The following is a 20,443-nucleotide window of genomic DNA, read 5'->3' on the forward strand; positions in this document are numbered from 1 at the left end:
AGAGACGGGGTGTAGTGTATTTACTCGTAAGGCTCCTTCGTAGTATGCATTATAATAACATTGAATTTAATCCCTTTAAAAATTAATCGAGAAGCGGTAATGTAGTATATTCCATTCTCGTCGATTCGGCTTTTCTGGGACCACATGATTCGGTCGAATTATCCGAAATGTCGAATTAACCAACGGTGGCACAATGAATAAATTTAAATCCTTTATTTATTTATTTTTTTTTTTGCTTGAAGTGGTCTGCGATGGCTCTTGTGTATTGACCTCGAAGCGCGATTCAACCAACATAAGGCCAAGAGCGTCGGCATGCTTAAACGCTGCCTCAGAGTGACACTACACGAAACAAGCGACAACGGATGGCTTTGCGGGCGGAACACGTGACCTCCAAGACTCGGGGTGTGGGCCAAGGCGAGAATGTTTGATTCCCGGTACTATTTAATCGATGTGCTTCCGTTATTCGGCTGCTCCGCCTACACAGCGCCAGCGTGCATGTACCGGGAGCACTAAAACATATACCGCCACAAGAAGATAAAAATAAATTTAAATAAAACCGCTTCATGCTTAGGGAAGCAGCACCGTCTGCTAAATTTCTTGTGTATTCAAGTTTTGGCTACCACTGCGTGCATGGCGATGCGTCAGTGGGGGAGGGGGCGGGTGGTTCATGTTAAGCGAAGCGGCGTACTTTTGAGTTCGAACTAAACGAGCTTTTCTTCCGTAAAATATTCTGGTTTCTCGCCGGGACTTCTCCCGTTCGTTCGAATTAAGCGAAAATTCTAGTTAACCGAAGTCACATGAAGGGGAATCGATTGTATATTCTCCCTGTATGTAAAGTCGCATGCACGCGGCGTTGAACGGACGTTGTTTGATCACACCCGTGCCGTAAGCTTCCGGGTAAATTGACAACAATTTGATCTGAACAGTTGTGTCATCACACACACGACGGAAAACGCCCGCCATGTGCGCTTCGATCGAAGACAGAACGTAGCGTCAACATGCCAAGTGATAAGTTATATACACCTTCGTTTTGTTGGTTATATACAACGAAAAGCTGTTTTTGCGACAAGAATCGTGAGGAGACGATTACTTTCTTCACGCACATGGAGACGCGGCCTTAAAAGGGCTCCTCACCAGGTCTGGCCATTTAGAACTGACAAGTGCATTGCATAACAATGCACGCTAACGATTATGCCTGCAAAGCAACTGCTATGCGCCGCGGAAGGAGCTTAAATTTTAACCCAAACGCCGTTTGCCCTTCTCCTCGCGGGCGCCACTCTCCCGTGCGTGTCTTTGTTTCAATTCGTACCGTAGCAAGACAGATGTATTTCCGTTTCTCTCAGAATTTCTTAAGCCAGTTTACACTGTCAAAGAACATTCATAATCACTATCAAGCCAGAGAACGAGATGTTGCACACGACAGCAAGTGCAGGAAGAGGGAGATATTGTATCCGAGGTACATATTTCAAAAATTGCCCAGAACTGTCTGTTCTTTCCCACCGAGAACTCGCGCGGATGGTTGCGATTGAAGAATGTCTAATGCGCCTGCGCAGACGGAAACATATATCCGTGAAGGGTCGAGACCAAATGGAATTGTCTACTTGAATTGGTAACTGCGAAGTAGAACGAGATTGCAGCATCTGGGAAAAAAAGGAAAAGAATCGACAGAGCATGAGATCACTGCCGGCACTTGACTGGAACATGACAATTATAAACTCTAAAAAACGTTGACACGCTTTGGGGTGCATCTTGTCCTCAAACAATAATCGCCATTTGACTTGCCTGGGATTCCTTTCTTGGAAACTAATCGCTCGCTATGCTTTCCTAACAAAAATGCCACGTCACGCTGATAACGTTCTCGGCTTTCGTAACCTGGAAGTAGCGGGCGTGCAGCGTTGGAGAGAGGAAAGTTATGATCATTGTTTATGATCATAACGATTATGATCATTGTTCTAGGATAAGAGCCACAGGGTGCAAAGTTTTTCTTAGAGAGCGTAATCTAACCGACAGAACGCGTCCCCCGTCCCTTGCGTCCTCTCGTGACACCAAAGACGCAGGTTTTCTCTCTCGCCGTCTCTCTCACTGCACGCAACTGTGCATGGCGAGACTCAGTATCACGTATTGCCGTTCCTGGAACGACCGCTCGGCATGTCAGCGCGTGTGTTCCCGGCAAACGTCCGAATGGATTGATCGCTTCGTTTGCAATGCAACACTCGTCCCGATTCGATGCGCGTCGTCCTCTCCGCAGGCAGCAAAGGCGCCGTGCTCTCGCCGCAATGGGCACGAAACGCGTGTCGCGGCGGGAGTCGTTCTTCTCTCGCGCGCCCCGTCGTTCCTCGTCGGCGTGACTTTATGGCAACGTCCTTCGTGTGCATTACGCCAGTCTGTAAAGCCACGGAGAATTCACAAGGCCGTTCTTCTTGAGGTTCCGTGCAACGCAATAAAAATAATAACAAGAAAATCCCGTGACCGACTCTCGCGCTTAGTTTATTCCGCAATGTTTCCACTCATTTATCTATTTATATATCCTTCCGTCCCCCCGCCGCCCCAGAGACTCGGAGAGCGGTGACATCCGCGCACGCATTTCGGGGGCCACATGAGACAGTACCGTAGCCAACTGATTGGACAACGTCGTGCACCTAATGAATTAGTTATTTAGAAGGCAACAACAACAACAACAACAACAACAACAACAACTACTACTACTACTACTACTACTACTACTACTACTACTACTACTACTACTACTACTACTACTACTACTACTACTACTACTACTACTCAAGCAATCTACAATCTCAAGCAATGTTTATGTTTACGCACTAGGCCGTTCACAAGTTATACACGCCTAAATGCAAGCAGCAGCCCATGCGAAACGTACGTCGACGGATTGACATGCCACGAGCGCGAAGGCAATGTTTTTCGAGGCAATAAGGGTGAGGAGAAGCGTACGTGGCAGGGGTGAAGTAGGACGCAATAATAGACCGTGGTGTCATCGTCATCATCATCAGCTTGGCTATGCCCACTGCAGGGCAAAGGCCTCTCCCATACTTCTCCAACAACCCCGGTCATGTACTAATTGTGGCCATGTCGTCCCTACAAACTTCTTAATCTCATCCGCCCACCTAACTTTCTGCCGCCCCCTGCTACGCTTCCCTTCTCTTGGAATCCAGTCCGTAACCCTTAATGACCATCGGTTATCTTCCCTCCTCATTATATGTCCTGCCCACGCCCATTTCTTTTTCTTGATTTCAACTAAGATGTCATTAACTCGCGTTCGTTCCCTCACCCAATCTGCTCTTTTCTTATCTCTTAACGTTACACCCATCATTATTCTTTCCATAGCTCGTTGCGTCGTCCTCAATTTAAGTAGAACCCTTTTCGTGGTGCAAACCTTACAGTGGTGTAAGGTTTGATTATTATTCGCGCGCTTCATTCTTGCGTCTGTGGCGTAATGGAAACTGGCGCGCGAGCACGTGCTCTTGATCACACGTGCTGCGTGACGTGATGCATGTGGGTCATCGAAAAAAAAAAAATCTGTAGCGGCAGGCATAAAGGGTAAAGAAAGGCTCGCTTTGAAACGAAGCGCAACCTGCCGCCGTCGCATGAGTCGGATTATTATTATTTTTTTTCCCTCGCTATGTCGCGTGAAATTGCTATTGTACAGAACCCTGGTGCGTCCGGAACTCGAGTATGCATCTTCTGTACGGGATCCGAGCAATAACCCGCGTGGAACCTGTTGTTGAAGAAAGTCCAAAACCACTCAGCACGTTTTGTAACTTCCAACTACTCCCGGACAACAAGCATTACATTCTAAGAAGTTTACACCCTTTGGCGCTTATCTTGTTCCGCAACAGTAATCGGCATCTGTCTTGCCCGCACTTCCTTTCTTTAACGCTGCGAGCCCGGTACTCACAAGTCACGAACGGCTTGCGCGTTATCACCGTGACACAGCATTATCGACAAGAATGCTGAGCGAACGCCGAGTCTTCAAGAAAGGAAACGCAAGCAAGGCAGATGACGATTATCGTTGTGGGACAAGATAAGCCCTACAGGGTGCAATCTTTTTTGAAGAATGCACGCTGATAAAGAAAACGTCAGATATTTCTGACCTTGGTCTGCTACGCCGTGTTTCTCGTTTATGCACATCTCACTTCAACGAAGATCTTAAACAATCAATTTTCATTGCTCCTAACTACTTATCACGACGCTATTTAATTTCCAAACTAGTAGATAGTGGAACCACCTGCCCACTTCCATCGTCTCCGTTCACGATGCCAACATGGGACGTATTCTGCGACGACCACTTCGGCGATACTATCGCCTTCGCGTGACATAGTGCTCGACCAGCCAATCAGCTCACCCGATTTTGCTCAACCAGCCAGTCAGCGCGCGCCTGACCACAATACTACCGCCGAAAGTGATCGTCGCAGAATACGTCACCATGTTCAGGACCGCACTATAGAAGGAGCGTCTTCTCCTCCTCCTTCTTTTTTTTTTTTTTGCTGCACCAAATTTGTAAAAAATTGTCTGTGCCAGATAGCACAGTTTCATGTAAATTACTCGATTGTGCTGCATTACTCCCGCGAGAAATCAAAATACCTAATTGAATAATTTGCATAATTACGCAAATTAACTTTCTAATCAATCATTTTACGGCGCACGTTTTAACCTGCGAATTGCAGATAATGAGTTCACAAAGCGGATCCACTTGGAAGGAATTCTCAGGACTGCACCAGTTTCGAGATATTAATTTTCAAGGTGTACGACTAAGTGCGTCGGCGTTCCAGTTACCTTTTTTTTTAAAGAAAACGCTGTTTTATGCATTGAAGCACAAAAGTAACTGGAACACCTATGCATTTCGTCGTACACTTTGAAAATTAATATCTCGAAACAGGTCCACTCTTAAGACTTCCTTCCAATTTGGATACGACTTGCGAACTCGCCGACTATAATTCGTAGATTGCAATCAGTGCCGTAAAGTAAAAAAATGAGAAAGTTAATTAGCACGATTATGTTAAAGACGAAATGGAAGTACGCCAATTCAAACGTGAGACTAGAATGCATACCTCGAAATCGTGCGACCTCTGGAAAAGATTCCTCATCGTTTATGTGGAACGTCTTGCTGCTAGGTTTGTTTTTCTACTCTTACGAGCGAACGCAATCGGTTACAGACTCACTTGATAAGTGAGTCTGATAAGTGATAAGTTAATAAACGAGTTTGATAAAGCGAGCCTTCCTACACTTGTTACGCGTAGGAAAGTCGAGGTTATGCAATTATGCACAAATTATACACGAGAAGCGCCAATAATGGATCCTAACTTGTACGTGCGACCCCTTGGCAGAGCGTCCCCTCCGATAAATCGTAACCACGCTTTTGTGCCGCATATATACAGTCAGAGTTGATGTTTTTAAACATCCTTTATTGGTAAAAACTATTTTCGATTAAAATTGAAACTTAATTCAGGCGTATTGGCAGCTGTTGCTTCTGTTGATTATTTGGAAATAAGCTTGCAGTTTAAGTGTGTTTCGAATTTTCAGCATCAGATAGATGTTTTTTTTTAAATAACGGTTTATATTAACAAAATAAATGTTTTGTTCGCCCAAGTCAATGTTTTTTTTTTAATACAGACTCATAATAATAGTTTGTGTTCTCCACCATGTAACAACCCGAAGGTTCACAATGAGCATAAATAAATAAATAAATAAATAAATAAATAAATAAATAAATAAATCTACCGATTCACCGGGAAGACAGTTTAATAAGCTCGGTTGGGCCTGTCGTGAGCGTAGGCGTTGAAGTATACGTGGCAAGACACTCGGTAAAACATTTCCACGACGTCCGTAAGGTACCCTCGCACATCGCCTAACGCCAATTTTATTCATTGCTGCAAACAACCACAAAAAAAAAAAAAAAAACGCCGTTCCATTTTTTTTTTTTTTTTTTTAATATCTGTTTGGCACGGTCACACCCCAACAGACTTCGTTTACTGTTGGTGGACGTTTGGCTTACCCGCATTTCTACCGTTACTGCGGCGAAGCACGCTTCACAGGCAGTGTCGCTCGCCGATGGGGAGCCGGTCTTCGTAACGCAGCGTGGGGAGGAATGGAAATATTTGCCGATGCACTGTTATATATGCGCGGCGAGAGCCGACAGCGGTTGCATAATCACGTAGCCATAATTTTTACCGTGGCCGTGGGTAGGGGAGGGGGACCATGGCCAGACATCTACGGTGCGTCGATTTCATTGCTGTCTTGTTTCTGCGGTGCGCATTTTTTTGTGCGCTTGCGTGTGGTTCGAGTGTATGTGTATGTGTTCGCGCTTGTGTGTGGGTTTTGTTAATGAGAGTGGGAGATAGGCAAATGACTATATAGCTTACGTACGTATTGCCCTAACTTGCAGCGCTTAGAGATTAACCTTATGAACAGGCCTGCACCGATGACTATGTCACGTTAAACACTGTTTCGGGTTTCGCTCTGTCGACGAGCTTGGATTTGCACTACATCTATATGCGATGCACAAATTTTTCTTCCGTTATTCTTACCGATTTTTGTTATTACGTACACGGTTATGTGTTTGCTGGTTAGTTTATTCATTAACGTCCGCGTTTATACTGTGTAGAATGTGTGTCCTTTGTGGCTACCGACGTACAAATTAATGCCGCAATATAGTGGCAAAACATAAAAACGAAAGCTTGCTGACTGGTGCCACTTGAGTGACATAGGAGCGATGTTATACGTGGTTAAATAAGAGAGAGAGAGAGAGAAGAGGAAAGACTGAACATATATTTTTGCCCACGCATGGCAGGTATTCCACGCAGTCTTCGTCCGCGCTAAAGATGTAAAAAAATGCGCTCGAGATGCGTGAGCGCCTACTGCGCGTTCGACAGCGTGTATATGACATCGCAGCCGAGTCGTCTGCCAGCTTTTCGTGTCACTCGGGTGGGACATGAGAACCGCCGTTCAATCACCTCCTCCTCCCCCCTCCCATCCCGCCCGTGCCATGCGCAGATGTCCAACAGCACGCAGTGGGCCTCAGCAGCCGAAGCCAACCCGCAGCCACAGCCAGAGCCGGAGCAGCAGCAACAACAGAAGCAGCAGCAGCAGCAGCAGCAGCAGCAGGAGGCGCCCGAATGCCGAGGCCCCGGCGAGCCGACCGCAGCAGCGCGGACTTCACCGCCTCCGGCAACAGCCGAGTCGCCGGCGGCAGCGCCATCCGGCGGCGACGACCTCCAACCGCCGCCGACCACGCCCCCGCCGGCGCCGCCGGCAGAACCGGAAGCGGAAGTGACGACGGCGGCGGAGCCGAGGACCACCGAAGCCGAGTCGACGCGGCCCGACGCGTCGGCGAGGCTACAGCCGCCGAGCGCTTCCGCGGAGTCGGGCGCCGCGCCTGCGCAGGCCTCCTCGACAAAGCCGTCGCCGGCGCCCTCCGTCGCCTCGGCGGTGGCCTCGACCGCCGTCGTTCCAGACACCAGGTGCGACGAAGACGGGTGCGATCGTGTCGGTTCTGTGAGACTTAAGCGGTCCCTCGAATCACACCGCATTAAAGCGGATCGTATTCTGGGGCACGCATCACGTGATAATTGAGAATTGTCATCATCATCATCATCCTGATTATATTCACTGCCGTACAGCGGGGCTATTCTGTAGGAGTCCACCTAGCGGACTGTCCATTTCGGCCACTGCTGATTGGCTGGGGCCGCTCGTCTCCTCCTCGCTCGTACAGCTGCATCCAATCAGCAGTGGCCGAAGTGAGCAGTCCACTAGGTGGGCCCCCACAAAATTTTGCTCTCTCCATGATTTCGCTATTTGTCTCTGTTCTTTACTTTATTCACCATTTTGCTCAGCTTGGCTTTTCTGCTGTTCAGTACACATTGCAAAGGCAGCCAAGAGCAGCTGTTTATGCTGTGATGTTTAGCTGTCAGTGGCACAGGATGCAATTACAAAAACACACAGCAAACACTCTAAGAAAAGTTTGCGCCATTTGGGGTTTAGCTTGTACCCAAGACAATAATCACCTATCTCGCATGCCTATCCTTTTTTTTTAACACTGCATGCCTGGTACACTCTGGTCGCAACCAACATGTGAATTTTCAGCGGGACTAGCATTCTTGAGAGGAAAGTAGCAAGCGCAGAGTTTCAAAGAAAGAAAACGCATGCCAGACAGATGATTATTGTTTCAGGACAAGATGTGACCCAAAAGTTTTATGGTGACATTTATTAGGATGAAGAATGTACAGCCCATTGAGCAATGCTGTAGGTCCTCAGGTCTACATGGAGGAATATCTGGCTCAGATGATCATTACTGCATGGTCTAAATGACTGGACAAAATTTGTTTTGTTCAGAAACTTTCTGGCCTCACTAGGCAAAACAACCATTTGGAGAAAGTGAATTGTACAAGTGGTTGATGTGGTATTACTGCTGACGGCGTTTATATTGCAATATTACATTTTGTTTGTTTGGTTGCTCATTTAGGCATGTGAAGCTTCACACTCGTAACAAGATGACTGAGAACGATCGAGGAAGATGGAGGTGCGGGTGCTGTAAATTAGTGTTCGGGGCCAATATACTGTAGCAATTCCTTCTGTTTGATTCCGTGCCACTCTTATCATCCACCATTCACAGCTGGCTGATCCAGTTGATGACAAGGGTGGGATGCTGCTCTGGCCACTGACAAAGTGCGTCAAGAAATGACATCGGCATGGAATCATTACATTATCCCAGCCCAGGTTCATGCAATGGTCATGTTGTCACATGTGCATATGCTGTCACATAATCGCAGCAAAGGTCGTAGTCAAAACTGTCAGTGTCTGTGTCTTCCCTCTTGGGCACTGTGAAAGAAACACCATTAAGCTTCAAAGTTGAGCTTGTTGCGACTTGTAGAAACATTTTTATTGCAACGCTCCCATTCTAATATGTTTTCACAAAAAACACTGCCAAATGTTGTAAAACTGCAAAAGCAGTGTATTTTTATACTGTATGAAGGCTTCACAGCCGCAGTGTCTTCCTCTTCCATTTTTCGCCATCCAATCCTAACTCGGTCGTGTGCCTGGATCACCATAACTGTCTCTGTGTATTCTGCTCACAGCCCATCGTGGGCGGGACCAAGTCATGTTGGTGTCTCGGTGTTCGAGCCATCAGGAGGGGGGGACTCGGGCCGGGTGTGTGGAAGCCTGCAGAACAACAACAACAGTGGGTCGCCTCATCAGGAGACCTCTGCAACGACCCCTGTGCGCGACAAGCAGTCCAAGACGTGTTGCTTCTGCTGGTGCTGTTGCTGTAGTTGTTCTTGGTGAGCGTTTTTGGCACTTGCGAAGCTGATCACATCAAATTTCTACGAAATCATATAATTTCCATGAAGTTGAGCCAATTCCATGAGCTACACGACATTTTCTTATTATTCCAAAAAGAGTTGCCCCTCATAGGCAACAGCTAACTGATACAAGAAAATAGGTACGATCCCACACTATGCGGGAACTTCAGTGGTATTTTGTAATGAGAGACTACTTGAACCTACACTATATGAAGTTGACAGGCCAGTCATACAGAAGATTTGTTCCTCTCCGTAAAGTCTTCCAGGTGTGTCTTGTGCCAGAGCAAGTTCATAGTTCATAGCTGGCAAAACACACTTGTGCACTGTGCCATGTTTGCACAGTTTGAGCCGGTGTCGTCACCTTTACTGAAGCCATTCCACTTGCAAGTGACAGCAGAAGTGAAAGCAACCTCAGCCTGAATATTCCCCCAGAAAACTTCCTCTGCCTCTGCAAGGCTACAGGAATAGAGCACATGACCCAGCAATGACAGAGGCCTATAATTAGTGACACAGATACTATAATGCACAGAATAACGACACAGAAGATGCAGAATATTGAAGCCTATTAGAATGGAGAGCATGGAATGGTTCACTGTGTAGTCTGCACTAAACTTCGTCACTGTTAGTCGGTTACCACGTATTTAGCAAAATTATTGTGGCACCACTCTCTGTCATGTCGAAGTCAACCTGCCAAAACCTCTGCTATGCTTGAAAGTTCATGACACCTGTTCAGAGGAGTGGGTGTGTACTTGCACTGATCCCCCACTGTGCGTAAGTTTGCACCTGCAATTATCATGGCAGATGTGCCATGACAAATATTTCAAGAGTTCATGACAGCAAGTCACTGCAGGACCAGCGAGTGACTGCTGCTGCACTGTTTCTTGTAACGTTCAACTGCAGGGGCTAGCTCGCTTGTTCAGTGTACTTTGAATACAAGTTTGTTCATACGGAATGCATGACCACTCATGTGCTCACGCTTTTACTTATCCTAGCTGCAAGCTGTGCATCACAATAATGTTTTTTTATTGCTTACTGTGAACAGCTGTCTTCACTGCACTCATTGCCAATTCTGTACACAATCTGTTCATGCCATGAGACCCCTCCCTTTCTTTAACGACTGTAAGGAAGTCCAGCACAGCCTTCACCCCTTATCACACTACAGTGCAGTAGGTGGTCTTAAACCATCAGTGAGGCGAAATAAGTTGCTAGGCCACGGTGGAAGCAGCTTATGGCTGATGACAAGAGGTCTATGATGTGATGCTGCCAAAAGTTGCCCAGATAGCCCCGAATTCTTTTACGATACATTCAAGAGCAAAAGTCTAGAGACCACGAGATCAGCAAAATAATTTAAATTTCTTCCAGTACAGCCATGCAACGAGGAATTGTCCTAATGCATTACATTGGTCAAACAGGCGTACATAGGCTGCACCACTTAATTTCAGCCTTCGTGTCTAGGCTGTGAAAAAATAAGTTTTAGCGGCACCTGTGGTTTCCAGACATCTTTTTTTCCTCTCTAATGCACATGACGTCAGGGCTCTTCATGTAGTGTGGATGATGAGTCGTAATGTGGAGCTGCACTCTCATGCACACTTGTCACTTAGTAAGCGTGTCTCACAGCTTTGGCTGCAGCACTCCTTGGGTTTAGTGAGACAGTACACAACCTTGCACTCCTAACAACCTTACATGGTTAACGCAAATATCACGATTACGGAGACGAGGGGTCACATGCTATCATCATAATACTGGAGGAAAATCAGCTATGGAGGAAAATCTGTAAGGTATTTCTGTTCATGGACTGTTCATGGTAAATTATTTGCACTGTTTTTGTTCCATAAGCCACATTATCAGAACCATTCTTTTTTTTTAAAAGAATAGACTATACTATTATGATGCCGTCGTAAAGTTTTACATGTAACTGCTGTCTGCAGAAAGTACGTGTGCTGTTCCCTTTGCCAACACAAGATCTTTTCAAGATTAAATTGCAACATGCAGATGTGTATGCTGGAGTTCTGTATGCCTAGAGCATGCATTGTTGATACTATAGACCTTAGAGCTACAATATCTGCTCATACCTCTGTTGCTTTGTTATTACATGCCTTTATGTTTTTGTTGCTGCTCCTTGTTGCATTTTCAGTGTAACGCACTCTCCAATATGTCTCCTAGGCCTTGAGGGTAGCTAACTGAATATATAACCTGTAACAAGCGGGGCAATATTAAAGGGACTTATTCTTTGCAGCAATACAGCAGTTGCACAGTAGCCGCAGCATGACGAAGACAAATAACAAAGGATGCCACAACAACAAAAAAAAAAATGCAAACCTGGTTTTCTGTCAGTTTGCAGAGCATGGCCATATAAAAAAAGTCGAACGTAACAGAAGAGCTCATGTAAGAATGGCCACAGCCCACCTTTTCATAGCAATGAGCACAGCATATACTTAAGATACCCAGGCGCAATTGGTAACGAAAACGTAGGTTTTTTTTTTTTTTTTGGTTGGGCCGCCTTTAACCTTGATGCTTTCTTAGGAGGCCTTGCCTTCAGAAGCACTTACAATTTTTTTCAATTATTTTTGTTTGTTTGTTTTTTTAGGAGAGGATCGAGGCCAGTCTATGCAAGCTTGCAGAAACCCGTCAAGCTTTCAAGGTGGGTCAGAGCATAGTTGCTGTGTCGTACGTGTAGAAATTGCTCTCTTACGTTGAACACTCAGCAGTTCTCACGCTCCTAATTTGGCTACCAGAGTAACGTGTAGGGGTCTCCTCGGTGTAGCACAGCGCTTACATTTACACATTTCTTTACACATTTAAAAAATTACAATCCCATAGTTTGTAACACAGAATACAAGCTTGCACAATGCGTTTGGAGAATTAAACCACACAAAAACACATCCCAATGCTCTGAACTTATGCTTTTCTCTCTTTAGTTCTTTCAGTTTTGTTTTTATTGCTTTTCTTTTCTTTTGAGCTTGCATGCATGATTGTTCATTGCGGTGTAGTCATGTTAATCTAATTTCAGAAATGTATCACCCCGTTGTAACGCCTTTTATTGCACTGCAGAAAAAAAAAAAACTGCCTGCATGTTTAGTGGACAGACTCACATAATACATGCTTGCTTAGTTCGAGATATGTCTTTGAAGTACATTTTATTTATTGTGTAGAGATTGCTTCACTATCTCTGCAATTATGATTTCATGCTACAACTGCGGTTAATTTAAACATTTAATTGGCTGGAATCATATCAGCTAAATTAACCATGTGAAACCATGAACTACCCCCAACAAATCCCTCTACAAATTTGTATTGTTCTAATAAACTTTTGCTACACTGGCTGCTTTTGCATTATAGTGCAATATAAATGTGCGCTGGTTTGATACGCTTCATCATTAGCTTTTATGCGTGTGTTAGAAATCTCTATTTGTCAGTACTTGTCCATTGGGACCTGCATTTGTCAAATAGTTAAGGTCACTACAAATCCGTATTAGCATTGTTTTCCTTGCCAAGCATAAATAGACCTGTTGATGTTCCAGTAAGAAATTATGCACAACTAGCATCCCTTGGTAATACGGTGAGCTCACGAATCAGACGATTTCAGCATTGTTGATTAATCACTAGCTTGTTCAGTGATCTTTTGTCAATATGGTAAGCTCACAAATTAGTGGATCTCAGTCTTTGTCAGTTAATTGTTACCTTGTTCAGAGATAATTTCTATTTTCAAGTAACACACTTATTGGTACAGCAGGTCATTGAGTGCATTTATTATCTCTCTATCAACACGATCAGATAATTCAGTGTAGAAGTGCACAGGCTATGAGTACTGCACTACAACAGTAAAATATGGCAAATTTCTAAATGCAATTTTTTAGATTGCATCCTTGGAAGCTGTGGTGTTTATGACCTTGGAAACACTCAGGGGCTGATGCAAAACATGCACTTTCAACACCTTGCATTTCTCATTAGCAATATGCGAGGTTCTATGTACTAGGCAAATCTTCCATTGACAATTAAGGTGCACAGAATGTTAACTGTCACAGAATCCTTCACATGTTCAAAAGATACTTGAGGATTGGCAGTCCCCATACACTGGTGTAAAATGTGTTTGTTTGCTCTGCAACATAACTTTTTTAAAATAAACGATTGGAACTAACTAGCGTGATCACTCTTCACACTATGCAACAAGTAAATTGGGGCCATCACACACTCTAGCACACATAACTAATTTTCTATTATAACATAGTAAATTTAAAAATTTTTCGTTGATCGCAGCCTGTGACGAACGTGCGGTTGTAACAAATACCGGTTATCAAGGTCTATTTTTGCATCAGATGCGAGTTCATTATAATGAGGTTCCGCATATATTTGCTGCCTCAGTGACATCTGCTGACATGTCGTTCCTTTTACTTTATCGCAGCCTGGCCCTCAAAAGCAACAACGGCAATGTTAGGTCACCACGGGACAACAACCAGAGGCTAACCACGGGTGACAGCATCTTTAATGGAGATGGCGAGCCATCGTGAGTGTTGCCAAGTTGACAATCCCTTGAGTACACGCATGCGCAGACAGAGCAAGTGTGTGTGGGGGGGAAGGGCTTACCCTCCCAGCAATTTCCCTTCCCCTCGGTATCTTCAGTGGCTCACATGTGATTGCCAGCTGCTGCAGAGTTGCCAGGTGTTGCAAATGAACTAATTTGAGAATATAGTGACTTGCCTCTTGCGCGTAATAACTTTAAAGCAACTTTCATGCTTGCCATGTCTGCTCTGTTTTCACTGTTTTCTTGTTCCCATCGTTCAACAAGGTAGTTATCATTACTGTCTGCCTGTCTCGATCGGACTTTGTTAGCTTCCAACCAGCAATCGATTGATTCATGGGCTCCCACGTCCGAAAGCAGCACTGGGCCTGTGAGCGCTAGACGCCGTAGTGAGGGGCTCCAAGTTATTTTTGACCACCTGGGTTTTATTTAAAGTGCACTTAAACATATGTACACAAGCAGTTTTGTATGTTGCAAAACTACTCACGACCAGAAGTTGAACAATGCAGGCCAAAAATTTTTATCTTTATGCAAAGTTTGAGCAAGAAGCAAAGCAGCAACTTTAAACATAAACTCGACCTGTAACATGAAATAAAAGTGCAGGTTATTGTTTTTTTTTCATCAGAATTGAAGGCTACTTGGAACTGGGATTACTTCTTGGTGTCATGAACTTCACCAACGCACATTACACTTTTGTGCATAGCTACCTTTGAGTTCGAAAGAAGACCACACAATGTGGAGTAAACCTGCACCTTCTTCAACAGGCTCGCAGAGGGACATTGCATTTCTCAGATCCCTTGATTCCTAGTGCCAAAGCTTGTGGCTGTGAGAATGTAAATGACCACTATTAGGTGAAGATTTATTGTTTCATCTCTCGTTTCTCTCTCAGCCCATACTGGTCTCACCACATTGACAGCTGCGTGGTGTTGTTCAGTCTAAGAAAGTATTCATTCAGTTCTCGCACTCTTAACTGCGTCCACATGAAGCCATGCTGGCCCAGAGGAGCACCAGAAAGAAACAATAGATTGATTGAGCTAGGCTTGTGTATTGTATACTTCTGGAATTCTACTAGATAGGTCAGGTCTCACCACCCAATAACGAACGTCTCATTAGTGGCGTCAATGCCATATCTGGCACTCCATGCACATGTACATGTTGCGGTGTAATAAGGTGCAAAGCAAAGTGAAGTAAGACCAGGATAGGAAAGAGCCTCTGTGCTATTAGCAAAAAAAAAAAGCTCTGTAGAAAATCGACAAGAACAAAAAGCAGGGAGCCCGCTATAGAGGAAATGTAACATGTCAACACTTGTTGGGCCACTTGATTCACACTTACTGGGGGTGTAACGGGACGCGAAACGAAATGAAGACCAGGAGAGGAAAGGTTGTCACTCGCTTCACTTTGTTTCACGTCTTTATTACGCTGCAATAAGCATGAACCAAGCCCACCAAGCGTTGACACATGTGCATGCGCTGTGTTGATAGCTTCAGTGAATGCAGTAAGCTTGCTTGCCAGTTGTAACATTAAAGAAAGAAGTATTCAGCGGATGAAATTTCAATAAATACCACTAAAAACAACATTCGGCATACTTTACACAGAAATATTTTAGTTTGCTTCAGGAATGTGCTTTCTTCATTTGCGGCTGTAACATTTGGAGCTAAAGCATGCATTCACGGTTCGGTAATACCATGCATTTCTTATTATTTCAGCCCTACGTTGGAGGAAATTCGGACATGGGGGGACTCATTTGAGAAGCTCATGAAATGTTCAGGTATGTCCACTTGAAATGTTCATCTCAGCAGCGATTAATTTGTGAGTCCTAGGATAGAAGAGCATGTTCTTTTCAGGGAGAAAAATAATTTTGGCTGTTCAGTTCAAGATTAAGTTCTGGCACATTTTTGTGGCTTTAATGTCGTTGCAAACATCATTACAAACATCATTACAAACATTCTGCATCTAGGAATGTGGTCGCCATTCCTTTACTCCCATATGTACTTTCCAGGGCCCAGGCCCCCTCTGAAGTTTCTGGGGGGGAGGAACCTTACCCACAAAAGTGTTATTACCACAGTTCTGTCAACCATATCACTTGCGCTTTCTTTTGATTTGCCTCTACCTTTTCACTTAAAATTGTATTGTGACTAAAAGCTTAGTACATCATTGTTGGAACAGACGTGCATGGCTTTCAATTCATACTTTTGCTTTATTTCTGCAAATCCTGACAATAGGAAGACAAGCGCATTGGAAGCACCAGTGGCAGCTACCTCATTCATATTTTCTCACTTCAACATGTCTTTATTTTTTTAATTTTCACTCTAAACACCATGCACAGACACAATGTATTTAAATATATACACAGTACAAAATTTATTATATTTTTGAAGAGAATGAGGTCGCCAATTAACGATTATTTCTAATGGTATGGATAGCTTATGCCTAGAGAATGAATATGTTAATGTATGTTCACCTCACTTCAAATTGCCTTGCATGCCTTTTTGACCCTGAAAATAACCTGCAGACTTCAGCGACCCCTTCAGCAGAGTCTTTTATCAATGATGTGCAAAATGCATGTGGATGCTATGTGTCTCAGTATTGCTTCTCTTTCCATTAAGCAAAGCTAATGACTCATGAAAAAAACTCTTCTGATAATTTAAAAAGGGATGGAAACATCGGGGCTTGCATGCAAAGGTCGTAATTAAATATATATATTCAGTCAGCAACCGAAATGAGGCTAAGTCATATTCACATGAAATCTGACTCAATAGCAGTCATCTGCAGCAGCACCTATACTCGAACTCACAGTAAAGAGAGGGAGAGAGAAGAAGTTTCGCCAGAAAGGCAAAGCAGTATTAGTGATAGTGAAGTATAAAGTATAAGACAATTACACGAAGGAAGATTACACCATCGAGAGGCACCAGATTCTTGGTGATGCGAGACGACTTGGGCTGTGAAATTGAATCGTCTCCTACTTTGTAAATACTCACATGGAGTCGTAACTTCAATGATGAACAATTCTTCGAGGTCACATGAAATTTCAAGTGCAACTGTTATATAATGTGTATATATATATATATATATATATATATATATATATATATATATATATATATATATATATATATATATATATATATATATATATATATATATATATGTATATATACATATACATATATATATATATATATATATATATATATATATATATATATATATATATATATATATATATATATATATATATATATATGGGGGAGGGGTCGAAAAGCTTGCTGGGCGCCAGCTCCCTCCGGAAAAATGAAAAATTTCTGCCTACGCATAATTGCATCACAAGAACTAAATTGACAACCTATTTCTCATGCAGTATATGCGAACGACGCAAAGCCACTTGAGTAATATGCTCGAAGCAAGGCACTGCTGTCGAAAACAATGAAAGAAGAGAACTACCACCAAAAGCGAAATGCCTCTAGTCTCTATCTTTCAGTTATTTTCTCTAATACACTATGAGCATAATGATCGCTACGCCCAAACATACCCAACCAGTTGTGTCTTAAAAGGACTCTAAATAAAGAAGTAAGCTGAAGTACACTTAATTCAGCTACGCCAAAAAAAAAGACACAAAAGCCAGAGATGGGTGGCGACGCTGTTCTGAAGTTTCTGCAACAGCTCGTAATGGATTGTGACACTATCTGCTCGGGCCTGGTTAACTTTATTTTGATAAAAATGAACAACATCATATTCCAAGGGAGCCAAACAACAAAGTTAGTAAGTTTCCAAAACATTTACTGCGTCACAGTTGGCCAAATATCAAGAGAATACAATTGAAATCCATGGCTCACCAACACTAGAGTTTTGGCATGAAATTGTTATTGAGATGAAATTGTAAATTGGCATGAAATGGAAGTTTTCCCTTCCTGTTGCATTCTAGTAATTAAGCTCTTGCTGTGAAATTAATAGAAATTAAGTTTTTTTTTAGAATACTTTATCAGTTTCTCTTTAGGGTGCCTTGCCTGTGCCCGTAGGGGCTGTTATTCAGCCAGTACTCAGCTATGGGAACAAACTTTACGAGATTTTCTCTGCAATGAGATTTCACCGTCATTATCATCATCATCAGCCTATTTCTATGTCCACTGCATGATGAAGGCCTCTCCCAGTGGTCTCTGATCACCTTTCTCTTGCGCTAGCCGATTCCGACTTGCACCCGCAAATTTCGTAGTTTCATCATCTCACCTTATTTTCTGCCGTTCTCAACTGCGCTTGCCTTAATTCCTTGGCACCCATTCTGTAACTCTAATAGTCCACCAGTTATCTGTCCTATGCATTACATGGCCTGCCCAGCTCCATGTTTTAATCTCAATGTGAACTAGAGTATGGGCTATCCCCATTCGCTCTGGGTACTGTTAAACGATTTTCAAGCGTCACTGTGTACTGTGCCTAAGAAACGTCAGATTTTGCGCAGTGATTGGTGCTTTGGTACACGAGATACAGAAGGCTTGCACCATTGCAAAAGAGGAACAGCATGATATAGTATACTCCATTGGGTGCCAAGTCATTGAGGAATTGCATAGAATTATGGTTTAGGATGTGGGGCACGTAGTAATTAAGGATGAAACTTTGCTCCTTCCTTTATCAAAAAGGGATCCACATCGTGCTGTTAACAAAATCTGTGTTGGAATTATGAGAGGGAGACTCGGCTTAATAATGGGGCAAATCTTCAACATTATTCAGGATAGATTCACCTATGAGGTTCACCATACCGATCAGGGCGCGCGTGGTATATAGAAACAGAGGTGCTTTTGATACAGGATAGGAAAACATAATAGCTTAGTTTGTTCCTGTGGAGGGTACAACGAAGGTGTAGAACACTTTCTTTTACCCTTGCAAATACTCAGCCTGCCAACAAAAGCTGTAAAAAAAAACTGAAGATTCTGGATGGACGATTGCTACCATTTGAGAAACTCTTGGGTGGTGGCCAACAGAAGCACCGCACATAAGGGCAGTATGTGGATCTGCAGAGGTTCTTTAAGAAACAAAAATTGCAGATAATTATTGCAGACTTAGAAATAATTTGGAAGATGTTGCACTTATGACTTCTATATACACTTATAGAGACATGTGCATTGACATTTGAGGCACTTGTGGCATCATAGAGCCGACGATCCCAGAGATTTGTTTTTGTATGTTCACTGTATCATCTTACGTTATGGTGTATAGGATATTGTGGTGGTCGCAATGTCTTAGTTTAATTTTTTTTTCATTCTTTTTTTATTTCACCCTGACTGTATTAAGCTTGTGTTCTAGATTGTGAACATTCATCGTGGACTTGTAGCTTATCTCACGACTTCTGAACTACTCACAGGAACTCATTCTTGAGTGCTTTTTGTATCGCTACATTTTTGTTCTTCTCAAGGTGTTCCTCTTTTTTTATTGCACAGAAGCAGACGGGTAGCCAGTGCCATATCCTTACATACATCTAATAAATTTTAAAAAAGTTGGGTAGCAGAGAAATTTGAAAGGAAGCTGAGAACCCCACAGAGCAATTCAGTGGAAGATGATATGCAAAACTTACAGACACTGACTTTAAACTTTAAGGCAAATACGCGGTGAAATGTCACCTCTCTGCGAAATTTTTGTGCGGATGAGCCACTGGCTTTGCTGGAAAAGCATTTTGTACCCGTGCCTCCTAATTTACATTCAGTGCAGAAGGGTTCGATGACGTGCTGCAGCTACCACTGTAGCTGTAGTGTGATTTGCACACTACATGCACATGGGCACATGCCCACACACAAACCAACACTATTGAGGGGGGTTTACTGAGAAAGAAATCTTTTTCACCTGGTCCTCATGTTCTTGCAAGCTGTGGGCGTTGCCTCAACCCTTCTCTTCAATCTGTTCCAGCTGGTCGCAAGGTGTTTAGGGACTTTTTGAAGTGCGAGTACAGTGAAGAGAACATTCTGTTCTGGCTGGCTTGCGAGGACCTCAAGAAGGAGTCAAACCCGGAGCTGATTGAGGAGAAAGCTCGCGCCATCTATGAAGACTACATTTCCATCCTGTCCCCTAAGGAGGTGGGTCACCACAGCTTTAAATGTAATAGCATTTATAGACTGGATTTGTTCCTGTGCACAGGTGATGCAGTGTTTGATGATGTGCCACCATAATAGTTATGCAGCTTTAAATGCAGTAGTATTCAAGGACCACTTTTGTTTGGTTCAGGGGTGTTGCAACATTGAATGTTGTGCAACCATCACTGCCATATAGTTAGCTTTAACCCGTTCGTTGTCACTGAAGTACCAATACATTTTCGCGTTTATGTCCTGCCATGTCACTTATGGAAGATGGGCATGTGAGCACAATACCAAGAGAGCGTTTACCATTATTAGCATCAATTTTTCCCTTCTGCATAACCAAAAATAATTGCATTCATTTTATAATATCTGAGGGAAAAAAAACGACGCTGGAGGTACGCTACCTCCAAAAAAAAGCTTGACACAGAAAGGGTTAAACAATGACATTAATGAACCAATTTTACTTGGGTAATTCCCAATGATGAAGTACTGAATACTGTACCATCATACAAATTTAAAATGCAAGTGCATTTATGGGCTGTTTTTGT

General features: G+C 43.4%; 1 protein-coding gene across 2 annotated transcripts in view; it reads left to right on the forward strand.

The window, feature by feature from the left end:
* The window catches only part of LOC126528178 (uncharacterized), a 151,039-nt gene that overhangs the window by 121,386 nt on the left and 9,210 nt on the right, over positions 1–20,443 (forward strand). Inside the window, exons 2-7 of one of the 2 annotated variants that reach the window (XM_050176056.2) lie at positions 7,012–7,478; positions 9,093–9,296; positions 11,905–11,958; positions 13,720–13,821; positions 15,543–15,604; positions 19,729–19,895. In XM_050176056.2, coding sequence (XP_050032013.1) covers positions 7,012–7,478; positions 9,093–9,296; positions 11,905–11,958; positions 13,720–13,821; positions 15,543–15,604; positions 19,729–19,895 — 1,056 coding nt within the window. The remainder of the gene's footprint in view (positions 1–7,011; positions 7,479–9,092; positions 9,297–11,904; positions 11,959–13,719; positions 13,822–15,542; positions 15,605–19,728; positions 19,896–20,443) is intronic. The other variant, XM_055069177.1, reaches the window with a different exon arrangement.

This window comes from Dermacentor andersoni, chromosome 9 (assembly GCF_023375885.2).
Source record: "Dermacentor andersoni chromosome 9, qqDerAnde1_hic_scaffold, whole genome shotgun sequence".
Lineage (NCBI taxonomy): Eukaryota > Metazoa > Arthropoda > Arachnida > Ixodida > Ixodidae > Dermacentor > Dermacentor andersoni.